Here is a 20,702-nt window from a genome sequence, read left to right on the forward strand (position 1 = left end):
GAAGCAGTTTCTTTGGGTGAATGGATTATAAAAGAACAAATATATGTTTAAAAATAATTAACAATTTATCAAAATATTGACTATAACCCAAAAACTAGTTCTTAAAGATGAAAATATTTAGAAAAAACTAAAAACAAACATGGATAAGGATTAGTAGTCATATAGATGTCTAAACACTTTACATATATGTTTATCTTTTCTATAATATAGCAGAACACTCAAATCATTAGTGAAGGCCATTGTAGTCTCCTTGTCCTATGTGGAGTAAAAATTTGCATTTGAAGTGAATATCTTTTTCAAGTAATTATTACTGAGCTAATTTTTATTCAGGCTATTTTTACATGGAACTGTACTGACTGAATGAAAATTTCATGTCAATTAATTTCATGATAAATGGATACAGTAAACATGATAAGTGAGAAATCCTCCTCTAGAAATTTATTCAATAGTACCTTTCTACCTAAATTCAAAAAGAGGAAGACTATGGCTCCTCACGTCCTTGTGCCTCTTAATTGGTCTCTCTCTTTTTTTTTTTTTTGGCCTATCATCTGATAATGAATTGAACCATGCATAGCTTTAAGTGTTCTTGATCTTAAACCAAGTCAAAGCTGAAAAGGATTTCTCATCACCCAGTCATCATTCTGCAGCTGAAGAGACCATGTTTATGGAGACAGGGGACATTCTCACCAGGCTTTGAGCTTCACACGTGGAATCATTTACTACGCAACAGGAAAGCCCTTCGCCAGTATTTCCACTTTCTTCATGGGAGCCTTAACTGTCTGTTTAGCATTTGCTGATTTTGCTGGCCCTGTTGTTAACCACAACATTTAAAACACATACAGGCCCGGCGTGGTGGCTCATGCCTGTAATCCTAGCACTCAGGGAGGCCGAGGCAAGAGGATCACTTGAGGTCTGGAGTTCAAGACCAGCCTCAGCAACAGCAAAACCCCATCTCTACTAAAAATAGAAAGAAATTAGCCAGACAAATAAAAATAGAAAAAATTAGCCAGCCGTGGTGGCCCATGCCTGTAGTCCCAGCTACTCGGGAGACCAAGGCAAGAGGATCGCTTGAGCCCAGGAGTTTGAGGTTGCAGTGAGCTAGGCTGATGGCACCGTATTCTAGCCTGGGAAACAGTGCCAGACTTTGTCTCAAAAAATAGATAAATAAATAAATAAAAAATAAAAAAATAAAACACATTTAAACTGCACACTTTTCCTTACCTTATGCTTGTATTTTGGTGTTGCCTATTTGTTTTCATTATGGTATGTGCTGGGATGTATCTGAAAGTAGAGGGTGCGATTTATTTGAAATATGGAGTCTTAAATAAAATTCTGGGCAGGTTTAATAAATTTCCCAAACCATTTTCATGGACCATGCAATTACTAATCCCCTGCCACTCTGCCTTTTTCATTTATGTAACCACAAGTGATCTTCATGTAATCTTATCCTTTCTCTTTATATTTACCTTTACATCCATTTTATTTTTTCCATTTTTGTATTAGTACAGCAAGTCATTACAATGTAGAAACTCACTTGTAGACATTTAATGATATTTTTAAATGAAAGAAAGAAAACCCTACTTCAGTGTGTGGAAGCCTGAAGGTTTAAAGGATAAGCAGAAAGTTAATTACAAATATGCATGTGTGTATTGATTGCTTTTACTCACTTTAGCTCAGCACAGTTTGAAAGGATTCATTATAACCACCAGGTCCTACTAATCTAATCCAGAATTCTGCTTACTATAGATGGCAATCTTTCTAGGGGATCCTGGATCTTAAAGAAAATGCAACAACAACGAAGCAGGGGAAAATTTAAGAAGTGGTTTTCACCTCTTTGTTGAAGTTATATCTTGGCAATCAAAAATAGCTTCCCTTCTTTTCAACATTTCATATTTTTTTTTAGTCAATGCAGCTATGGATATTTTTTTAAAATAACTCTGTTGGGCTTCATACAGCTGAAGAGGGTATTAACACTTATAACTCTAAGGTCTGTTATCTATAAAGTCTCGTGCGGTTTCTAGGGGAAGTATTCCAAAACGTCTATGTAGAAAAACAAATAACATTTTCTTTCCTTACAGAATAGAAGCAGTATCCTTTTTAATGTGGACCCTCAACTGAAGACAGTGGGTTTCGGTTACTGAAGCAAATGTTTCTTTTAGGAATGTTTACTGAACTCAAAACATTTTACTAAGAAATGTGAGCTTTATTTAGTTATCTGTAGTTACTGTGAGATCAAAGTAAAAGAAACCTAATTCTCAAAGCATCCTCTTCCAACCTCAACTTTTTTACCTCAGGAAATTGATGTCATAAAAATATTTTCCATATCCTGTTAGGAAAGGTTTTCCCCAAGAAATTACTCAAGATATTCATATACTGAATATAAATAAATTTAAATGTTTTGTACATAAATAAATATAAGAATATTCTGAGATATTTGAAGAAATATTCCTATTTAATGGATAAATGAGCCTTGGGGAGACTTGTGATTTCTGAACGAAGGGAGGAGAAATTGGTAGAACACAAGGAAGGTACACTTCGAATCAGTAAGAGAAACAGAATCGTGTATTGCAATGATTCTCAGACAGGGAATAAGTCTAAATTCATAGGCCTCTTTTAGAAAGAAAATAACCAAATTTCATTTTTATATAAGCAATAACTTTAATAAGTGGAAAAATAAACCACTTTATTATATGGAATGACTGAATATTATCATAAAGTCAATTCTCTCTAAATTAATCTCTATATTTAATGTAATGGCTATTTGGGGGATGGGTTTTGGAACAAATTCAGTTTGAGTTATACAAAATAAATACACACAAATAATCAAGAAGGTCTTGACTAAAAGTCTAATAAAGGGGTCATGCTATGTCAGATCTAAAATCTAATATTATATAAAACCACATTAATTAAAAGTGTGGCACTGCACAAAATAAATAGTCTGAAGGAATAGAATGAAACAAGATGAGTTAGACTGAAATCCCAGTTCTACTACCTTTCAAATAAGAGATGTTGAACAACTGCCCAAAAGTTGCTAAGCAACAGTTGTGTCATTTTTTTTTAAATTATAAAAATTATTTCATAGGATTATCATGAGGAAAAAATAGGATAATACACATAAAACAGTTTAAGAATACTTAGTATCAGCTATTGTTATCATAGAATAGAATTTCCAGAGACAGACTCAAGTGTGTAAAAACAGTGTGTGTCATAGCTGAACATTTTGTACTGGTGTGGAAAGAATGAGTTATGTAATGAATGGACAAAAGTGTGTTTATATAAAAAATAGATTCCTATCTTGTACCTTGAGTAAAAATAAAGTACAGTTGAATTTAAGGATTTGATTGCAAAAAATGAAGCCAAAGAAAAGGAAAGTAATCATGTATATCTTCTCTTGCAGTATTGAAGGCCCTTCTAAGGAGAACTCCAAAGGCAGAAGCCATAAAGGGATGACAATGTGATCAATCCTTGGTCCTCACCATACTTGATCCATATGCAGTATTTAACACAGCTGATCACCTCTACCTCGATATACTTCTTCCTCTATATTATAGGACTCAAGACTTAGTTTTCTCTTTATGCATCACAATTTCTCACTCTTCTCAAATTCCTCTTCTCTCTGATCTCTTAAGGATGGAATGTCGGTGCTCCATCCCTGGCCCTCTTTTCTTCGCTATCTACCATCCTATGCAGTCCCCCGGATTTAAATACTATCTATATGCTAATTACTTCCAATTTATATCTTTAGCAAAGACTTCTTATCCCAAAGCAATTCTTATATATGCAATTGCCTACTCAACATCTCCATCTAGACATTTAGTAGATTTCTCAAATATAACATGCTCCAAACTGAAATTCTAATCTTTGCCCCCCAATTTTGTCTACCTGTAGCCTTCTCCATCTCAGTTGATGGCAATTTCATACTTCCTGTTGCTCAGGTGAATACTGTGGTATATCTGTGGTCCCTTTTCTTCCCTTTAGGCACTCTATTTTTAATTCATCAAGAAATCAATACAAATTTCAAAATATATCAAGAATCTTCTCACCACCCCAATAGTTACCACTGTTAGACAAACCGTCATCATTTGTTGCCTTCCTCACTTGTCTCCTGCTTCTAATGTTGACCCCCCACCTCTTACAGTCTAGTCACACTAGGGCAGCCAGAATGATCCTTTTAAAAGCGCAAGCCAGATCTGCTCAAAACTCTGCAAGTTGTCTTCATTTCACTCAGTGTAAAAGTCAAAGAATTTACACTGGCCTACGAGGATCCTCTCCTACTCTCCCCTTACTCAGCCAGTTCCAGCCACACTGGCCACATTTGTGTTTGTTGAACACACTTTAGTATCTCAGCTAAAACTATTCTAGGTCTAGAATGCTCTTCTCCCAGATATGAAGGGGCATAACAGCCTCATCTCCCTTAGTTGTTTGCTTAAATCTTTCCTTCTTAAGATTGTGTCCTCAATCACCTAGTTAATAATGCAACCTGTCCTCCTTCCCCACTCCCCAAATTTCCTATCCTCTGCATCTTTGCAGCATCTTCTCTCTCATTTTTTATCACCAACTAATATGCTCTAAATTGTGTTTATTATTTTTATCATCTGTACTTCCCTGCCAGCATGTGAGCTACCTGAGGACATGATGACTCTTTCTATTTTGTTCATGTCCTTGAACAGTACCTGGTAGGTAGTACATGCTCAATATGTTTTTTGAAATTTATAAATGAATAAATACAAATTTAAAGCATGTATGCATTAAAATAAAAAATATAAAAATGAAGTTTGAAAAATAATTCCACTCTATATATACATATATTAGATAGATAAATATCTTATTATAATATCTTAACATATAAGTCATTCTTAAAATTATTGAGAACAAACATTTCAATAAAAAAGTAGGCAAAGAAGAGGAACTACATTTTATTAAAAATTTACAAATACTCATTAAACATATGAAATATCTGTTCAGTCCCACCAGTAATAAAACAAATGTAAACAAAAATTAAAATGGCATATCAAATGCACATCAAGTTGGCATATATTTTAAATTATAATATCTTCCATTGGTGAGGTTTGCTGTCATGTTGTATGAACTTAGTGAGTGTATAGGCTAGAAATATCCTTTCTAAAGACAATTGACCTGCATAATATATCAAAAGCTCTCTAATGTTGTAACCATTTTCCCATAAAATCCACTCTAAGTAAGATGAATAAAAAATTATAAATAAGAATGTTCATCACAACTGTATTACAATAAAATAAAGTAAATGCTCCCACTCAGAAGTGGGATTGGTTAAATTAACACACACATTTAACATACACACATGTGATTGTAGGCTATAAAATATTTTGAATCTAAAAATCTTATTTGCAAAAGTTTCAATGACAAGAATGCTCTTCATAGTATACTAAGCAAAACAAACTTGCACTTCATGATTCCTAACCCCCTCCACACATGCATAATATGTATATATTATAAGTGTCTATAAATGTATATATACATATATATATACACACACATAAGTATAAATAAGAATGAGAATGATCTACTTAAATAATAAATACTATTTTTCCATGTGTGGTAGGATTGCAAGTAATTTTTCTTTGTACTTTTCCACATTTTCTAAATATTTAAAAATCAACATAATTTTTTTATTCTTATTTCAGCATATTTTAAATTATTAGTAAGCCAATAAACCCCACTATAATAGCTTTAATCAATACTAAAGTAATAAATGTAGAATTTAGGTTTGATGGTGCACACTGTTTTATCTGGCACGCAGGACTTCCAGAAGTCTACTTGCCTAAAAAACTGATGAGGACCCTAGAAATTATTCCTACAATATTTTGGGGCAGAGCTCTGCAGGATGTCTGTGCCCCTGTGGAACACGAGCTCATAAAATATGAATTACTATCCTTAGCAAGTAGGTCCCTGCATCTGTTCTCATAAAGCTGGCAGTGCCTTGGAAAGCTCAAATATCCTAATGATATCCACCTATTTTTCCAAACTTGCAACCTCAGAGTCATTATTCTCTTTCCTTGTCCCTAACCCTTATTCTTTATCAACCTCACCTTACATGCACTCATAAGGAATTCTTAGTCCCACTGACTTTGCATTGGAATAACATCCCCTATGTATGTCCTTCATCTTGTGTTCACCCTTATCTGTTTGGGCTGCTATGACAACATACTATAAAGTGGGTAGCTTATAAACAACCGAGATTTATTTCTCACAGTTCTGGATGCTGGGAAGCCCAAGGTGACACTGCTGGCAGATTCAGTGTTTGTTAAGGGCCAATCTCTGCTTCATAGATGGTGCCTAGCACCTTCTTTCTGTGTCGTCACATAGTAGAAGTGGCACATAAACTCCCTTGGGCCTCTTTTATAAGGGCACTAATCCCATTCCTGTGGCCTCTGTCCTCATGACCTAATCACCTCTCAAAGACCCTGCCTCTTAATACTATCACATTGGTGATCATGTTTCAACATATGAATTTTGGGGAGAACACAAACACTCCGACCATAGCACCCACCATCATTTTTCATCAGGAACAGGACTATTGCAATAGTGTTCTCCTTAGTCTCTGTGTCTATAATCTCTATACCTCTGCTTTTTCATCTCTATATCATCCAGATTCATACCAGTTTCATCCTCTACATATAATTTGGAGCAAGGTTCCTAGAACAAAGCATTGATCAAATGATCCCCAATTAAAAACATCCACTGTTTCCAGTATTTAAAAAAAAAACAAAACAAATGAACAAAAACACAAAACAACTCACCCCATGTTTGGTGCAAATAGTGTCTCCCCTGGGTTCCTGTGACACTTGAACTTCTCCTACTCCTACTGGAAACTCTCCATGGTTACTCCCGAGAGCTTGCTCTGGTATGCATCCTCCACAGTACTAGCAGATTTGATTGCTTGGATTAGATTATATATGTGGTAAAGAATATGTATGGTGTGTGTATAAACCATAAAGCAAGACAGGATATTTTTCAATACAATGGGTGAAAATGAAATACAAAATTATATTTTGGGTTAGGATGACACAGGCTACCATAATTTTTATATTTCTTGGGTAATTCATTAAAAGTTCCATCAGAAAAAGCTACAATTATTACAAAAATGGTTTTTTTACTTAATCTGAAATGCCTTTAGTGGAAGTGTGTAACCATAACTTTATTTTTATAATTATCATATTTATACAGATTTTTAAAAATTCAAATCAGTATAATTTAAGTCTGTAGTTGGGTGAGTATAACTTGACTTCTTGCCTAAGAAACTGGACATGATTTTTGTATTTTATTTGATAGATCAAAAAATTACTGAGGAAAGATATGTGGTTTCATTATGCTTTCCTATCCAGTATATCTAATAGCAGAGACACAGTCACACAAAAGCTAGCCAATAAATATTTTTTGGGTTAGGGTTAAATGAGTATTTAAAAATAATTCATAAAATAATTCTAAACGATCACAATTGACAAATAATTTCTATTATATATTCTGCTGTGTATTGAAGAGAGATTTATAAACAAATGAAAAAAAACTTTGTCGCTTCCAGATGGGGATCCCAAGTGTTTGACTTGCAATTATTAAATCCTCCTCATCCTCCACTGTCTTTCAGTCTTTAACCTATCCTTTATTGATACTATTAAATAAGTCTGGTATTCTAAACTGAGAAGTAATTTTATAAGAATGAGCCAGTGTTATCTAACAATGTATATTATTTCTATCTAGTTTAAACCCAGAACTAGAAATGTTTTGGTAACATATGAGAAAGTTGTTCAAACAATAAAGCTAAGAGATTCTTAAATTTGGCTCTTACAGTTATCATTGGTTCCAATTATGTGTGTAGGGGGAATGTTTAAGTGCTGGGCATATAACCATTAACTGGGTACATTACATTAAGTTAAAAAAAAAAAAACAGTTATGAGAATAATAGCTTATGTTCAATATCAAACCAGCCAATTTCAAACCAAAATTCCAAAGGAAAAGGTCTGTGTTACATTACATTCAGGGGCAAGAGTATATGTACATAAAATTTCCTTGTAAATATGAACTTTCAAGAGAGAAAAAACTGAAAAAAAGAAACATGAAAAAATTAGAAAATGAAAAGCTTAATGTGATTTATGCAAACAACATGGCATGACAACAAAATTTCCAAATTAAAGCCACATGGATTGAGAAAGATGTGGCAAGTACTTTGTTGAAAACAAGATATTGAAAATAAGATTAAAACAATAAAATGACATTTACAGAATGGGTAAGAGAGGTGCTCAAAAAGGTAATGAGTTTTGAAATTTCCATCCCTAATGCCAAGGGAAGAATCATATCATTTCCTGGCCCCAATCTCTACAATAATAAAAAAGCCAAGTTAAGTCCTAAAGAGAACAAAGATTAAACTGAGAGGAAAATGATAGTTTGAATAGATGATGTTATTGTTTCTCCTGAAAGTGTTAACAGCAACAGAAATTCATTTTAAAATTAAGAATGGTTATTTTTTTAAAAGTAAAAATTAACCAGGATGAGCCTGTCCTCCTGATTCTAAACTTGCATTATTATGCTCAAAAAAAAAAAAAAAAGGAAATAACAGCTGAAACCCAGGATTGATGTCTCACTTGGTGCAATCAGTGATAAAAACAAAGAGATATCCATGAATGTAATTTTTGGAATTAATACGATCACACCAATTAAATCAAAATTGCCAAGAAGAGCAAAGAAGATATTTTGATTCACTGCATTTGCTTTGAAGTGAAGAAAATTTCATGAAAGAGGTACAAACATGTACTTTGACTTATCTTCTGGTGTAACGGACTTCTTTTGCATATGTGAAGATGGGAATCCAGGAAAATAAAAGATTTTCCCAGTATCATATTCTATGGATAATGGAAAAGTCAGTGTCTTAAGGGCAAACTTTCTCGCAAGTGTCAGACGTACCCATTGGGAGGGCCCTGGGGAATTTCAAGAAAATGAAACAAAAAACACCACACTTGGACCTGTGAGGAGTGGAAAGTTCTCCATATCCTAATGTCTCTCAGTTGCAGGGCCCTTCACTCTGCTTCTCTGTGCTCATCTGCTCTCCAGGGCTCCACCTCTGATCTACTCAGCCCCTGGGGCCCAGGAAAGATGTTCTAACTATCAAATACGTGTTAAAATTTCCCTTGATCCGGTGAGCTATGACCTGTGGAAATGGAGATCACAACGTATGCTATACCCCATGCCAACCCCTCTATTCTACAGTGTCAACCACTGTAAAGTAAAACCATTGATATAGGTGGGGAAACCATGATTAATGAAACCTAAACTGTTAAACCATGATCAAAAAGGAAAAACAAAACAAAATAAAATCTTCTGATGATGCATTCCATGTTCTTATTTTTTTTTTTTTTTTTTTTTTACTTTTCCAATAGAATATATCTGATAATCAATTTTTATACTGTTGGCCAATTTGATCAGCATGGATGAAATGCCATGGGAGAGACATAGAAATTTTAGAAATGTTTTTTCTTTTTCCTTTTCTTGGTGAGCTTCAAGTTTATAATCTAAGCATTGTCTGTCACATAAAGATTAACTACATTCATTTTTAGCTCATTACAATAGTTTTTTACATGTGTACTTTGAAATTTTGGTTCATTGAATGTCAGTTTAAAATGCCATCTACCTCAGAAATAGCTTTTTCCAAGAATCCATTAAATACCTGTGGATATGTAAAAATAGATGAAGATTGTATTAACGTTATCCCTAAAGACAAAAACTTGTTGATCACTCGATGCCAAAATTAGAGAGAAGTTTCCAATAATAAAAAGATTCTGGAGATAAACTAAAGCAAACAAAAGTACATGAATATTTACCCATTCTTTATCACTGATATAAGCAGTCCAACCACTTGGAAAAAATATAGAAAGGTACTTGGTTCCTCTTTCTCCCACAGACTGTGGTGGCTCAGGAGCCTCGGTGACACACACTGGAAAATCCAACAATCCAACCAAGTGCGATCAATTGAGTGCGTTGTTATCAAGGCATCATTTTAGAAATTCTGCATCTCATCTCAATTTTTGCAAAATTCAGGGAAGCAGACATCATTACGTCTTTTCTTACAAAGATAAAACTGAGAAACAGAGGGGCTTATCTGGCCAGCAATGGGAATTAAAAAAAAAATTCTCAAGAAACTCAAAAACAGATGTCATGAAGAAAGATTTGTTGTTTGTTAGCATTTAAACATGTCAATATAAAGAGTCCACATAAAAAATAAACACTTTGTTTTTTTTAGACAGTGTCTTGCTCTGTTGCCCAGGCTAGAGTGCCTTGGCATCAGCCTGGCACACAGAAACCTCAAACTCCTGGGCTCAAGCAATCCTTCTGCCTCAGCCTCCTGAGTAGCTGGGACTACGGGCACGTGCCACCATGCCCAGCTAATTTTTTTTATATATATATATATTTTTAGTTGTCCGGCTAATTTCTTTCTATTTTTCAGTAGAGACGGGGTCTCGCTCTTGCTCAGGCTGGTATCGAACTCCTGACTTCTAGCTATCCTCCCCCCTCGGCCTCCCAGAGTGCTAGGACTACAGGCGTGGGCCACCGCACCCAGCCAAAAAATGAATGCTTTTGATGTAAAAATTAGGTAAATAATTTGGTCTTTCTAAAATAATAAACATATGGAAAACATTATGAGGAAAGGCACATTAGCTAGAAGTTTATTAAGTTTAAGAGAAAAAAAGGCAACAAGTATTTCTTAAGAAGAAATCTAAATACTGCCTGTTCCTCTTTGTCTCTATGCCACCAATTAACATGTAACTATTATTTGTGGTATTGGATTTCATTTAGTTTATTCTGTTTTTACCCAATTATGAAGATCAAATCATTTCAGTGGAGAAAAATAGAGACTGAGCAGTTCTTTGCTGTTAAATAGATTAAAGAATTTGTTAACCTATGTTTTACTTAGGTACTTGGCAGAAAGGTGAAGCTGAATTTTTACATAAAACATTAAGACAGGTATATTGGGCCATGTATGTTTCTTCCGTTACTCAAATGTTGTATGTTTTGTCACCTCATTTTCTTGTTCTTTTGCTTTTGAGTGGTTATAAATATCCCATACTTAAATCTATACTCTCAAGAATAATTTCCCCATATTGAATAATATCTGATAATTATGAATTCTTGACTTCCATACAACCACCTCCAGTTCTATAAGTCATGTGTTTAAGTAATAAAAAAACACAATAAAAGCTGAGAACTCAAGAAAGATCCCTCTACTGCATGATTAGTATGTGCTTTCCAGACTGAGGGGGATGTTCCATTTATAACTCTCATTTGTTTCCTATCATTGTGGCCAAGTTTCCACTTATTACATGTCTCCTTGCCTTAATATTAACTTCCAGTTTGGAGCACTGTAAACTGTCTCTCCACCCCTAAATTAAAGCAAATGATATCCACTCCACAGCCACCACCAATTTTGCTAGGAGCCACTTCAAAGATTCCATCGAAAAAAAAAGAATGAAGTACGGCCTCGGCTTCCTGAATCCAAGGTTAGCCCTGTTCATAATGAAGTTGGATTTTCTCTGATTCTCCTTCTATTTAAACACTGACAGTTTTGTCCAAGACATTTTTTCTCCTCCTCTAAATTGTTGTGTTTTTGTTCGTGCTGCTGTTGCTGTTATTGGGGAGCGAGAAAGGGTGTTGCTTGGGGCCAGTACACATGTGTCTTTGCGGTGACATTTCAGTATCACATTCAGCTGTCTTCCATAAACACTAAAGTTACAAATCATTTAAAGATTGTCTCAGTTACACAGTTTCAAGAAAGCAGTGGTGTATATTTCTTTCTTACGCTGTCCATGTCTTATCAAACTACATGAAAGTAGATGGCAGAAAAGACAAAAAGCCTCTACAACTCTTCAACTTTTAGTTTCCTCAGCACATCTCTGGTTTTTGACCATTTCCTCAATTACTCCTTTATAGTATCCTCTCTGGCCTCACATCATGTTGCTTATTATACAAGCCACTGTTACCCTCTTATCCATGTACTTACACTGTGGCTATAAATTAAGCTCTGGGGCCATGTAACACAAAGCTGCAAGTGCACTATTGCTTTCTAGGCTCCTTGCCTCCCATATACACACAGGACTTGTGCATATGGTAAAAAAAAAAAAAAGAAAAAAAAAAGAACAAAAACAGAAAACACAGTTTATTTAAAGATGCTTAGGAAGACTTTCTTACTAACTACTGCAGGCGCTGCTAAAGGGTAGAATATCAACCATTGCACACACACGCACACACATACACCCCAAATAGTTCAGCTGATGCCAAAGATTTGTTCCTTAGAACAGAGATATTCTTCTTGGCACCTGAGGGTTCTACTGACCCATAACCCTCTGAAAACAATTTATCTGCTTAGGTTTTTCCAATTCTGCAGGCAATGTGAATTTGAGCCCTAAACCCACATGAGGGTCTATGAAAGGTTATGAAGTATAAAGGGAGGCTTTGCATTCCTCGTGCACTCACCAACAAGGCCATGAGAAATGAATGTGCTTGCCTTCTCCCTTTGCGGGGTGGCTCTTTTTGCAGTTCAGTCTTTGACTGAGGGTGTGGTTTTCGGGGGAATCCTGGCCTTACACAGGTTCTCATCCATGTTCCCCATCTCTTTGGGGCCAAAGGTTGTTTCCTGTGCCCCTGTACGCCTATTACAGGATGGGCAAATGCCCCAGGATTTCAGTCCTCATCTCTCTGTAAATAGAGATGATGGAATTCAACTAATTTAACAAATTTTATAAACCTTAATTTCTCTGAATACATTAGTCTTCTTTCAATTCCTAGGGGATATTCCTCCTCTCCCCCAAGGCCTTTTGCCCAAATGATGTTTCATCAGCCTGAAACATTCTTTTAACACACACACACATACACACACACATATACACACAATATATACTCTCTTTTGGGGGGGTTAGTTCCTTCTCATTCTTTAGATCTGGTTTTAGCAATTGCTTCCTCACATAAACCTTCCTTAGCCATTAAAATCACAATAGGGCATCAGCAATGTTTTGTATTGGTCATTTTCAAGAGGCAGATAAGAGTCCAGAAGCAGATGTTTGGGTTCCCAGATAATGCACTATAGCCCCTTATCCCAAAGAGCTAAACTGTTATTCATTATATAATAAATATTCTACACAAATAAAATATAGATGATATATGCATACAGAAAACCAAGATAGAGAGACACAGAGAGAGAGAGAAAGAGAGAGAGGAGACCCCACTTCAGGATCTTGCTCAGAAACACTTAATAAATTACAGTTGCAGCTGAACGCAGAATTCTGAAGTGCTGCCTAGTTTTCTATTGTTTCAGAAACTAGACTACCTAAGGTAGGAAAATTGTAAAAACTCCCACACCCAAAAGACCATTGGATAACATTTTCACTTTTCTCTGATTCAACAGAATGTTCCTTGTTTGCTTCCAGAGGATAAATGAGGATTTGTACACGCATGTTAACAAAGTCAAAATAAGCCCTTGTGGAGCTTGATCTTCTCATTTTTTTTAAACTTCTGCCAAGCAACTGTACACTTTAGGACTGTGACATTAAGCTTTACATATTTATTTTCAGCTTTACCAAAAAGCTTTCGTATAGCCTTATCTTTAGTTGTCAGAATCTTGGGTTACAACAACATCAAACAAATCTATTTTAGTTGTATTTAAGAAACTGACACTAATTTAATAACAATACTCTTAAAATATTATTATCTATTCTTTTAAATAAAAATTTTTAAAATAACATAATAAGTAATTCTTAATCCTCCAACTTTTTAGATCTTTTCATTTTACCATATGGAATATACTTGATAAAAAAAAATCAAGAGTCTGTCAAAAGTAAGCTTGCCAACATAAGGAAAGCATTTTAAGCAAAATATTCTATATTTCAGCACCGTATCTTCCTGTTATTGAGCATCAAATTACCAAAAAGAGCATTGGTTCCATGATTACAACAGTACACCCTACTATCTTTGTGTTTTATGCTCTCCACATAACATCATATTTAAGTCCATTAAATTTTATGGTTGAGAGCATATGGGAGTTGAAACAAGCAGACATAGCTCTACTAGGATTAGTACTTTAAAAAGAAGAGATTACGGAATTTATAAAACCAAATTAATAGTAATAAGAAACCTCTATTGCCCTAAAAGACATGGGGAATCTATAGATACTTCCTGAGTGCCTGTCACATGGCAGACACTGTTTGAACATTTTATATATATAGCATGATAAATATTATCTCAAAATGCTCTCAACATGTTTAGACAGCCAATAAGGATGCACACTCTAACACATAACACATAAAGAATACAAAATACCTGAAGAGCCGTAAGAATATTTGCTAAGGCTTGTCCATATGTGTCATGACAGTGAACAGCAAGAGCCCCTGGTGGGAGTTCTTTCATAACACTTTCCAACAATTTTTTCATGCTCCCTGGAGTTCCCACTCCAATCGTGTCTCCCAGAGAGATCTCATAACAGCCCATGCCATATAATCTCTTAGATACCTGTTGAGAAAGGTGAAGTGCTAGTAAACCAATGGAAATAAACAGACTCAACTCCCCTTGTTCCTCAGCCAACATCATCTAGATAGAGGTAAACATCACAACTAAGATAAGTTATATCCATGAAAATCATGTACTTCCATTGCATTTTCCTATCTTTCCTTGCTCCTTATATTCTAAGCATTATATAAGACTTTGAATGACATTACTGCAATTAGCTTTTTCTAATATTCGAGTTTGCCTTAGAGGCATATCTATAATATATATTCCAATATGAAATTATGTATAAGCTACAATTTTAATTATGGGAGGCTCACATTTCTCAACACCTTAACCAAACAGAAACATTACAGGTTTACTTTGGAAGTAATGTTTCTCCAGGCCTTAAAGTCAAGAGATATCAATACATTTGACCCTTGAACAACACAGGTTTGAACTGCAAGGGCTCACTTATGTATGGATTTTTAAATAAATATATTGAAAATTTTTTGAAGATGTGCCACAATTTGAAAAAACTTGCAGAAAAACTATGTAGCCTAGAACTACTGACAAAATAAATACAAAGTTATGTCATGAATGCACAAAATGTATATAGATACTAGACTATTTTATCATTCACTTCCATAAAATATCTACAAATCTATTATAAAAAGCTAAAAAATGTATCAAAACATGCATGCAAACACAGACTGTCCATGGCACCATTCTCAGTCAAGAGAAATGTAAACAAACATAAAGATGCAGTATTAAATCACAATTGCATAAAATTAACTTCAGTACACACTGCACTACCGTAATGACTTCACAACCATGTCCTTTCCTATTGGGATGAGCTTAAGTGATAGGAGTAGCCACTTAAATTGCCATGTGGTGCTAATCTCTACATCTTAAGTTTGTCTCTCTAGGAAATCGCATATCACAGTAAAAAGAGATCATTGAGGTCCTCGTATACTTTTCGTGCTTAATGCAATACCATCAGCCTTGAATAACACCATGAGACCCATGCGAAGTGCCACTAGTGATGCTGGAACTGCTCCCAAGAAGTAGAGAAAAGTCATGACATTACAAGAAAAAGTTGCTTTGCTTGATATATATCATAGATCGAAGTCTGCAGCTGTGGTTGCCCACTACTTTAAGATCAATGAATCTAGAGTAAGGACTTAAAAAAAAAAAAGGAAAGGAAAGGAAATTTGTGAAGCTGTCACTGCAGGTAAGGCCAGCAGGCATGAAAACCTTGCACTTTTTGCAAAATATAAAATACGTATTAATTGACTGTTTATGTTTTCAGTAAGGCTTCCAGTCAACAATAGGCTATTAGTAGTTAAGTTTTTGGGGAATCAAAATTTATACCCAGATTTTCAACTACGAGGAGGTTTGAGGTACCTATCCCCCAAGTTTTCAAGGGTCAACTGTACCAATTTCAGCTCTGTCACCAAGTAGCTTTGCAATTGACAGAGTCAAAGTATTTCTGGCCTAACTTTTCTGACAAACAGAGGCACTTGTGCTAGGCAAATTGCAAGGTTTGTTCCAGCTGAATAACGTTACTTTGGAAAAGCAATGTGAATTTGCATAAAGGCTGCATAGTATTTTGACAAAGACTTGCGTTCTGGAAACAGAGAGGCCTGGATTTAAATCTCAGCTTTCATTTGTGCTAGTCATGGGATACTAGGCAGAAGATTAACCCATTGAAAGCCTTAGTCCCTAATCTGCAAAATACAGACCACAAAACACTGTCATTGAGCATATATTCTAAGCCTTAGTTACTTGATTTTAAAAAAATTACAGTAAGAACAATGTTAGCAATGATATGTTTGGCTGTGAAAATGAAATGAGAATGCACAGAAGTCACTTTATACACAATCGGGCACATGGTACTCATTCATTCATTCATTCATTCTTTCAACATGTATTTCTCCAGTGCCTATTTTATACCAGGCACTGTGCTAGGTGCTGAGATCTAATGGGGAAACAAATATTGACATGTCTCATGCTATTATGGATCCCGAAGTCAAATGAAGACACACATTAGTCAATCTCACAGAGGAATGCATAAATACAAGCTAAAATTAGAATTTTGAAAGAAAGAAACAGGATTCTAACAGCATGTAGCAAGAGAAATTGACCTAGATCTGTCAAGCAGAAACAGCCTAAGTGACAACTAAGTGCTAACTTCTTGAAAAGGGTGAGAAGGAAGGCACTGAGAGGAATGTTCCAGGAAGACTAACAAATGCAAATAGTAGGCTCCAGGTCGCTGAAATATAAAATGCACAGAGCATTCCAGGAGGGAAAAAGTCAAATGCAAAGGACAGTATGATGAGAAAGCAAAAACTAAAGTCTTGAACAGAGTAATCACAGTTTGAAATAGTAATTTTAGAGAGAAGAGAGTGAATTGACCACAAAACGTATTAGAATACATCCATAGATGGTGCAGAGCAAAAGGAAGAAAACCAAGAATTCTGGTGTTAGGCAAAAGAGGGTCTGGGTTTTGTGGGGCCTGAATTTATACTCTTTTGGAGGTATTCTTTAAGAAAAGAGTATATAATGGTGAATGCAAATTAATGACAGAATCTTGGAAGAGTCCCATGCAAGTGAAGGACTACAAAATCTAAGCTTCTTTATTTCATAGTATATCTGCCTCTGTGTACAAAAGTCTTGTTTAAGTAATAAATGATAGGATTATCTCTCATTTGAAAAATCTGCAGTAAAAAGTTCGAATGAATGCACAAAAGAGGAATGGCTTTAGCTGAACTGAAAGTTTATCCTGCCTAAATGTGGACTTTCTAATAATGCCATCTTCACTGCTTCACTGCCCTATTACTTGTTTTGTCAAAATTAACAACGTTAACAACACATTAACATACTTTATATACAATTAATATACTTTATATACAAATGAATTTCTGAGATAGGCTAATATAATCTCAAAAATAGAGCATTTTGTACTAATAATCAAGGATAAGAAGTAGAAAATGAACTTCAATAAGAAAGTCCTTCTTAACTATAATCTTTTGCTGTAAAATTGTTCTGATATAACAGCAACTTAACCATAGCAGTAAGATCTACAGGATCACAAAAGAACAAAAACAATGAAGCAGTATATACTCTAAGTGCCAAAGTACGCAGGAGGAAAAAAACAGGACACTACCTAAGCGACCAAGATAAAGTTTCAGTGTGTGCACACAAACCGTCCTGACATTCTGATGGAAAGTAGAAACGTCACTCACTGTGTTACAAAACAAAACAGATGTATTTTATTCCTTCCACCTCTGAGCACCCAAATGATAAGACTCAACTGTCTTCTAACTTTGAAAAGTTATAGCCAATATATAGGTCTTCAGTGTTAAAATGAAACTATTATTTAAGTGATCAAACATGTCTTCAGGGCTTGTACCTCATTCCATGGCTCTCTTTAGCCTTTGTTATGCAGACGGAATAAATAGTAAGGAAAATAGCCCATTTTTAAAAACAATATACATCATTTTACCATAAACCAAAAAGGCTGGAGATGTAGCTTACTTCTGTCACTTTTTGTGGTGTAATGCTTCCTTCATATGGACAGCCCAGGGCACAAGACACATACCTAAATTGAAAACACAGAGTCTTATAAATATGCATATGGTAGCTAGGCCATTTCCTAATTTCCATTTTATAAAAATAAAGAATTAGCCAAAAATGCATCAAGAAAATTTATTTTGCACTATTCTTTCATTATTATTTTATATTTACACCGAACAAAAATAATTTTGGAGTATTTTCAATTAACTCATACTTTTTATCTTTCTAATAATTATAATTTAATATGTGCTATTTGATGGCAGATGAGGATGAACTAACAAGTGATTATCTTGTGAAGTTGTTTATACTATAGCAACATATTAACATTAAAAGCAGAAAATATCCAGTGAAATGTACAGATTTATTTAAATAATCACATACATTCAACTGTTAAATATCCAGGTCGATGAAAACATAGCATGTAGAAGACTGACTGAATTTCTCTCTTTCCCCCCATCTGGATGTTCTGGCCTCATTTAGATACAGTCATTAATCACCCAAAACTCCTAGAACTGGGCATAGCCTCAGAGTTCATCTTGTTTATTTCTCATGGGTTTACCTAAATCATTCCAAACAGAGGAGTATCTAGTGTGTTTTAAAAGTCTCCGAATAAAGATATTCTATAAGCTTCTTCAGCAACTCTCTCTAACATAAAAAGTCAAGCCTTTCCTGCAAAGACAATGATCCATTTCCATCTTACATTATTAAGCTTTAGGAAAAGCCTGTTTTAGCTATTTTCAGCTCAACACCAATCCCATTTTATTAAACTTTCCTCAGAGATTTTTACAACGCTTGTATTAAAATAATGCATCATGTGTCTGATGGTCAGGAATGAAGCACGCCACATGAGGGAGAGAGGGATGGTGGGGAATGATGCTGCAGATCCAATATTTTGGGCCAAAATATGAGAGGCTTTAGATAGCAAAGCCTTTGAATGCCATGCCAAGGAGTCTGGACTTTGAGATCACTCAAAATTATTAGGTAAGGTAGTGACAAGATCAGATTTGTTTCCCAGAAATATAACTCCATGGGAACACTGGAAGTAGTTGCCAGAGGAAAGGTGGAGGCAAAAAAACACAAGAGAAGATAATACTGTATTTCCTTGATTCTAAGATATTGATTGGAAGGTACACTATGAGTTTCATAGCGGTCTTTGGAGTAGAAAAACAAAATACATAGTCAATGATTCAGTACATATCCACTGATTCTAAGATGTAACCAAATTAGGTTGCAGAAATTACAAAAGTATTAAAATGTAAATAAAACTTATGTTTTGGTATTAAACAAGTAGTTCTATAATCCAGTCAAGTAGTTATGAGAACAGGGAAGGTAAAAATTGGACAAATTCCAGTAAAATTTTGAAGTTATGCTTGACAGGAAACCCATCTCTCTGCTCTTCAGTTACTATAACCTAAGTTTATCGTTTAGATAATCTGTCTAAATTCAATCAAGAGGTGAGAAAAGAAAATGTTCTTATGTGGCAAAGGATGGATAAGGATAAAAAAATCTTAAAACAGATGCAATGATTACAGTACGATGCTAAAAATAAGAGTGCATTGATTCTAAACCCAACACCTCTCCATGTAGGTAAATAGAAAATCCAAGCCATCCATTTACATGTTCTCGCTCTAAACGTTAAAAACAAAACAAACATAAAGCAACAAATACAAAACAAAACTAAACAAGCTAACCTGTCCTGCATTATCAAATTATTACTGGGCTACAGCTACCCCCTTATTGTCAGAACCTTAAATCTCTACACAGGCATTTGCATTTACTCAAGTTTTCTGTCTAAGAGCTTTCCAGGCTTATGGTTTCCCAGTCTTCACACTGGATTGCATTTCACCTTTGTAGGCTTTTCTCTGGCCTAGGAATGGCCACTTCTTTGGCCATTTCACACATAGGGCTACTTTCTCCAAAGCTAATGTGATGGTTCTTAACTATGTTTCCTTAACTGTACTTGAATACTCTAAGCAGGGGTTGGCCCATTAAGGCCCACGGGCCAAATCCTGCCCATCACCCTTTGTAAATAACATTTTACTGGAACACAGCCATGCCCATCTCTTCACATATAATACTATTCATTGCTGCTTTTACCTTGTAACAGCAGAGTTGAGTAGCTTCAAGAGACCATCTGACCCATAACACCTAAAATATTACAGTCTGGGCTTCTTTCTGTAGGAAAACTTGGCAACCCTTGCTAATAAAGTTAAGCCACTTTTCATTATAGTGAAAAGTCACCCACCATCATGAAAAGGAGCTGCATTCTCTGCTTTGTCTAGCGACCAAAACCAGATTCTGGACTTTTACTCTTCTCTAACAATCTATTACAATGGTTCTCAACCTTGGCTGCACAGAAGAATCATCTTGTGAGCTTAATAATCAAAGAAAAAAACGATGCTTAGGACACACTTGAAACCAATTAAATCAGAAACTCAGGGAATGAAATCCAACCACCAATATTTTTTAACTTTTAAAGTTCTATTATTCTGCCAAGATTGAAAATCAGTCAACTATTCACAATACTGCCTCACCTGGATCGACCTATTGATTCTCTTGTGAAAAAAATGATATTACACAGACCTGACAGGATATAATCTCAAGAATTTCCTCACTACTATGCC

At 35.0% G+C, this 20,702-nt stretch overlaps 1 protein-coding gene across 4 annotated transcripts in view; it reads right to left on the reverse strand.

Moving 5' to 3' along the window:
• The window catches only part of HMGCLL1 (3-hydroxy-3-methylglutaryl-CoA lyase like 1), a 139,286-nt gene that overhangs the window by 44,793 nt on the left and 73,791 nt on the right, over positions 1 to 20,702 (reverse strand). For 3 of the 4 annotated variants that reach the window (XM_069488112.1, XM_069488111.1, XM_069488113.1), the window contains 2 exons: positions 18,040 to 18,103; positions 14,338 to 14,526 (listed from right to left, as the gene is read on the reverse strand). In XM_069488112.1, coding sequence (XP_069344213.1) covers positions 14,338 to 14,526; positions 18,040 to 18,103 — 253 coding nt within the window. The remainder of the gene's footprint in view (positions 1 to 14,337; positions 14,527 to 18,039; positions 18,104 to 20,702) is intronic. The other variant, XM_069488115.1, reaches the window with a different exon arrangement.

This window comes from Eulemur rufifrons, chromosome 15 (assembly GCF_041146395.1).
Source record: "Eulemur rufifrons isolate Redbay chromosome 15, OSU_ERuf_1, whole genome shotgun sequence".
In the NCBI taxonomy this organism is placed as follows: domain Eukaryota; kingdom Metazoa; phylum Chordata; class Mammalia; order Primates; family Lemuridae; genus Eulemur; species Eulemur rufifrons.